A 5664-nucleotide genomic window follows, 5' to 3' on the forward strand; every position below is an offset into this window, starting at 1 on the left:
TGATATGGGACGGATTGTACATATGAGCCCCTTTTTACATCGAGGAAGGTCGCAACGTATGGACTTCGAGGTCGTGATCGTGCGAGCTCCGAAGTTTTTAATGGTCTTCGCTCCGACTCACCGGTGCGAAGATAGTGCTCGAGCCTTCGCGCGGGCGTCGACCTTGGGCTCTGAGCTTGCATGGCTCAATCTTCGGGGCCTTCGGTCTTGAACATGCTGGTGATCGACGAGCGAGGGAGACGTGTTCGCCTTCGCCACAACACTTAAGCGGACACCACTAATATGAAGGAGTTTTTTTAGATGTGTCTAGTGTTTGGAGAACCACAACATATCATGTACAACATCGTAGGAATGTATGCGCCATTTTATATATAATTAAAGCATATCATCACAGGCCGGCCCTCTAGATTCGTTTGGACCATCCATCTAATTATCTAGAGAGTGCAAGTGTGAGTGTTCCTTTCGATGCCTAGCTGTCTCAAGGCCGGGCCGGTGCACAGTTTTCTTAAACATTGCTACTACGTGTGAGGTTCCTATCAGAATCCTGCAACAAGCTAAGGTACCAGCACCAGCAGGGTATGAAAAGAAACAGCGAAACAGAGAAAAAAAAGTACTGTCTTCCAGCCATAAAAGTACTTGCATCTCCTTTGCAGCCACAAAAGTACTGTCTTCCATCTGTCTGTTTGTAAGTAATTCAGTTTTTAAGAAACCAATTTTATCTTGTAGCTAGGACCATGGTTTAAAAGGCGGCTAGGCGGAACTAGGCGCCCAGCCACCGCCTGACCGCCTAGGCGACTTAGGCGGGCGCCTAGGCGACGCCTTAGTAGATGTTACAAACAGCTGTGAGCTGTTATAAAATACCAAGCAACCAAACAGCTGTTACAGCTCATAAACTAGAAATCATCACAAATTCACAATAGCATAATAATGGATATGAAATAGCCACAAAGTAGTTTCTAAAGGAACAACAACAAGTCACAAAATTTAAAACAACACAATACCAAATGTCCAAATCTGAAATAGCCACATAGATAGTTTGTAATGGCATAATTAATAGTAACTAGCTGCAGTTAGTAATGCAGCAAATATGCTAAATTGCTAATGCAATCTAGCAATAGCTACTCTCCCTGTCTCTCGTCGCTCAAAAATCATCATCAAACTCTCCTGGGATATTGGGTGCCTCCCCTTCTTCACCAGCATTGCCACCATTAGATTCATCTTCACAATCTGTGATTTCTGCATCGTCATGTGGAACATCTTCATCTTCATCTTCATCTTCCTCTTCAGCCTCTGACATGTTTTGTGCAGCAACAGAATTTCTTCTTGAATACACATTATGGGCCCTTCTTGGTAAGTTTCGGCCACGAAGTGCTTGCGATGCTCCAATGGCATTATCCACAAGGTCCCATGTAAGGTCACACTCACACCCACGCCCACCTTCAGGGACTACATGCAAAGAATCAGCCCACTCATTGTCCCAGTTGAAGTCCTCATGAACCAATGGATCAAAGTTTTTCCCCTTCTTCTGGCGTAGTTTTTGGAACCTAGCTTTCATCTTTCTGTTGTAGGAAATGAAGACAATAGAATTCAACCTCTTATGCAACAATCGGTTTCTTTTCTTTGTATGGATCTACAAAATAAGAAAAGAGAAAACACTTGGTCATTTAATCCCGAAATATTGGATACAAAAGTAGCCAAGTAGGTGGATGAGGACTTGAGGAGGCACACATAATAACTTACAAATTCAAAGGTACTCCAATTGCGTTCACAACCTGATGAAGACGCACAAAGACTCACCAAACGTCTAGCAAATCTCTGTAACTCAATAGCACGACCACCATACGAACGCCACCACTCAACTGCAATAACATCACAACAATTTAGCAAGCTACTAGCAACAACTAGTAAGTAGTAAACTAGTAACAACCACAAACACTTACGTGGGGTCATAGTTTGTAGGTTATCTTTGGCCATCTTATTTGAAAAAGCTGCTCCTCTAAGAAACTCGTAATCCATTGCTTGAGAATTGATCTTGTCTCTAGTTTCCTCATCATCTACCATTCTTGCAAGCACATCAAGAAAGCAACCTCTTAGCTGACCAACAGTAGCATCATCATCATTTCTTATGAGAGGATGCAACTTTCCTGGGTTCAAATACATTGCAGCCCCATACAATGGGTGATCCATTTGTTTCTCCCAACGCCGTTCAATTATAGTTATGATTTTCTTGAGTAAAGTCTTCTTGCTTTGGACAGCAAAGCTTTGATTGATCTTTTCCTTTGCACATTTCATCAATGCTTGGACCTCTGGCATAGCTGGCCTCTCATCTCCATCTACCACCCTAAGTACAATAAGTAGTGGCCCCGAAGCTCTAAGGCAATCTTCTACTGAATTCCAAAACTGTGTGGAGAAGACAATGTTATACACATCCAATCCAGCACTAGTCTTTGACAATCTGTTATCAGTCCAAGCTGTGCTTGCAAATAAAGCCTTCAAAGCATCCTTGTGCTTGTACAAGCTCTTCAATGTGAGAAAGGAAGTAGCAAAACGAGTGGCTGCAGGCCTCACAAGATCAGCCCCACCAGTTTTCTCTCTCATGGCAGCAAGAATTCTCCCGTGTCGGTATATGAAAGTTGTCACACGCCTTGCACGTGCAATTGGTTTCTTGAATTCCTTCAAGTTTCCTATGTCCTCCAACATTAGGTCCAAGCAATGTGCAGCACATGGACTCCAAAATAAAGTAGGAATCCTCTCCATTAGAAGCTTGCCTGCAGCTTTGTAATTGGCACCATTATCAGTAACAACTTGTACAACCTTGTCTCTCCCAATCTCATCAACTTTTTTCTCAAGCAAATCAGCAAGCATGTATGCATCATGTACTTCACTAGATGCATCAACGGACTCTAAAAAATAAGTGCCCTCTGGGCTGTTCACTAAGAAGTTAATGAGATGGCGTCCCCTCCTATCAGACCATCCATCAGACATGAGTGTGCAACCATAGTGTTTCCATGCACGCTCATGTTCCTCCCTCATTGTATTTGTTGTCTTCACAGCCTCTTGTAGCAATGGCTCGCCTAGTTGGTAAGGTGTTGGGGGCTTATACCCTGAACCAAACTGTGCTGTGGCCTCAATTGCAATCTGAAACTGCCTAGCTGCTGCGGCATTGAAAGGTACACCGCACTCATAGAAGAACAAAGCCCACTGCATGTCCACATAGTGTTTGTCCTCCTTGCTTTTTGCACTAGCCAAGATTGTGGGCTGATAAGAGCCTGAAAGTCTCTCATCCACCACCTCCTCTGGTGTTTTCCGCAACATCTCAACTACGGACTTGGCTGTCTTTTGCTGTGCTTTACTGTTTGCCTTAAATTGCAAGGTCGATTGTCTTTTTTTGGCTGCTGTACCAGAACTAGGCTGCACCTTGGATGCTTGAGACTCCACAGCAGATGTATCATTCGTCCCATCTGCTGCTGCCACCTCCACCACTTCATCATCTTCTTCATCTTCATCTAGAAACATTGGTCTTTTTCTCTTGTTTGCCTCCAAATAACTTGTCATCTCCTTCCTTATTCCACTGGTAGCCTTGGGACATAACTTTGCATCTCCATATGCCCCTGCCAAATGTTGCTTTAACCTCTTTATCCCTCCACTAACAACCTGGCCACATAGGGTGCATTCCACCTTATCTTTATTTTGAAGATCTGGCCAAAATCCATACTTCCACCCTGGATCAGTAGACTTCCGTGGCTTCCGGGTAGGATCGCTCTTCGGATCGTACTCACCAGCCACAGAAGATGGAGCTTCATTTCGAGAAGACATTATGTTGTCGGCTTGTCGCTAGTCGCTGCAGTCTTGACACTTGACAGAAACCTACTCGTTGCGCAGTCTGAAACCAGGGGAAGCAGGGGAGGAGGGGATGAGAAACATCATTTTGAGGAGGGGAGGAGTAAGCAGGGAGTAGGACACTAGGACTTACCAGCAGCAGCAGCTAGCACTGCGGCAAGGAGCAGGGAGCCGCAAGACCACGCGCAGAGAGCAGCAGTCGCGCGCTGGTAGCAGGGAGCCGCGCGCTGGGAGCACGCAGCAGCCGCGCGCGCGCAGGGAGAACGCAGCAGCCGCCGCGCGCAGAGCAGCCGCCGCGCGCAGGGAGAGAGGAGCAGCCGCCGCGCGCAGGGAGAGAGGAGCAGCAGGGAGAGAGCGCAGAGAGATTTGCGCGCGAAGGAGCAGCCGCGGCGCCGCGCACGCACAATGTATTTTTGCCGCGCGCGCACAGTGGAACAGGCCCAAAACAAAACGCGCGCCTAGCCGCCAAAACCCTAAAGCCCAAAACGAGATAAGGCGTCGCCCAGGGAGGAAAAGGCGTCGCCCAGACGCCTACGACGCCAAGGCGGACGCCTACCTCGCCAAGGCGGACGCCATACACGGTTTCCTCTGGGCGGCGCCGACGCCTAGAAAATTTCCCCGCCTGGACGCCTAGGCGTCGCCTAGGCGACGCCTAGGCGACGACTTTTAAACCATGGCTAGGACATGTCAACTTTTTTGGTTTTAAGAAACTCATAATTTAATCTTTATAAACCGAGTCATAAACTACTGTATTTGGAATCACCTTAATTTCTAAACCCGTTTCTTAAAAACTAGGTGCTTCCAAGCAGAGCCTAATTCGAACAGCTCCCCGTAAATATAATCATAGGACTGTTCAGCAGATCCTTTTCCTGGTAGGTGTGAAGTGTGATGCACAGGGGGGTAATGGTAGCTATGCCTATACCTTGTTTCGCCTTGTGACCGAACTCATGTGGTCACATAGACAGCACTACGAGAAGGCTACTAAGGCCATTAAGCCCAAGTGGGTCTCTGCCTGCCACTAATGGTGTGGCCTGTGGTCACGCCAAAGATCAAGGGGCCTCAGATAGATATGGCTGCTAGTGGTCTCATGCATGACGATCTTTTCGCAATCCCTTGGGTGTATGATTGCTTTCCTTGCTTGTTTCAAGCTAGCTACAAACGGTAATGTCGTATGTAGCAACTTCACACGTGCAAAAAAAAGAAGAAGATTTGAGCAACTAATGAAAAGGACTCGTTCAGATAAGCTGGCCACGAAGGGAAGCTTTGTGTGTCTGCGGGGGTTGTTTCGGCTTAAAATCGATTCTGTCAGCCAAACATATCGTTTCTCAGTCCACTTCCGTGAAAAGCTTTTGAATCAACGTGAATGTAGATTCCGTCGAGTCGTCGTGATGGAAAAAAAATCCATTGCTTTCTAGATCCTAAATTTTATGAGCGCCTTTATCTTCCTCCGTACGTAAGCCACACAATATTCAGATTCTAGTGACAGCTAGATTATCGACGAATCTAGATTTTTAGAAAAGCTCTTCAGAAGAAAAAAAAATGTGCCAAACAGGCCTTTTATTTGTTTGGCTACACGGTTTACAAGTCTATTGTTTTTTTTTCTCGAACACGTAGGCGAGCTGTATATTATTATATTAAGAAAGAAAAATAAGAGGTTTATAAATCCCTCGTACAAGACTTATACCCTAGATTTGACGCTTGCTTAGATGAAACCTGGACCCAAGGCCAACCAGGCTAAAAAGGAATTCACTCATTAGGTCTTGTTCGGTTGCGTCTGAATAAAAAAGAATTGAGAGAGATTAAATCCTATTTTTATTTAATTTT

The 5664-nt window shown here is 45.7% G+C and overlaps 1 protein-coding gene across 2 annotated transcripts; it reads right to left on the reverse strand.

The window, feature by feature from the left end:
* Nucleotides 1–910: 910 nt before the first annotated feature.
* Nucleotides 911–4525, reverse strand: LOC103647738 (hAT dimerization domain-containing protein). 2 transcript variants are annotated; one of them, XM_020552955.2, is made up of 4 exons: nucleotides 3974–4525; nucleotides 1941–3883; nucleotides 1741–1859; nucleotides 911–1630 (listed from the first exon to the last, which is right to left on the reverse strand). In XM_020552955.2, the coding sequence occupies exons 2-4, from the start codon at nucleotides 3814–3816 to the stop codon at nucleotides 1142–1144; spliced, it is 2484 nt and encodes an 827-aa protein (XP_020408544.1). In that variant the 5' UTR covers nucleotides 3817–3883; nucleotides 3974–4525; the 3' UTR covers nucleotides 911–1141. The 2 variants fall into 2 exon arrangements, with proteins under 2 accessions (XP_020408544.1, XP_035823471.1); XM_035967578.1 differs by having other exon boundaries at nucleotides 1941–4512.
* Nucleotides 4526–5664: the final 1139 nt, after the last annotated feature.

This window comes from Zea mays, chromosome 4 (genome assembly GCF_902167145.1).
Source record: "Zea mays cultivar B73 chromosome 4, Zm-B73-REFERENCE-NAM-5.0, whole genome shotgun sequence".
Lineage (NCBI taxonomy): Eukaryota > Viridiplantae > Streptophyta > Magnoliopsida > Poales > Poaceae > Zea > Zea mays.

Bases quoted from the DNA above. Each gene is read 5' to 3' on its own strand.
- LOC103647738 (XM_020552955.2), bottom strand. From the start codon at position 3,816: ATGTCTTCTCGAAATGAAGCTCCATCTTCTGTGGCTGGTGAGTACGAT. The intron at 1,860-1,940 runs GTAAGTGTTTGT...ATGTTATTGCAG, and splicing joins CCTACAAACTATGACCCCAC to TTGAGTGGTGGCGTTCGTAT. The intron at 1,631-1,740 runs GTAAGTTATTAT...CTTATTTTGTAG, and splicing joins ATTGGAGTACCTTTGAATTT to ATCCATACAAAGAAAAGAAA.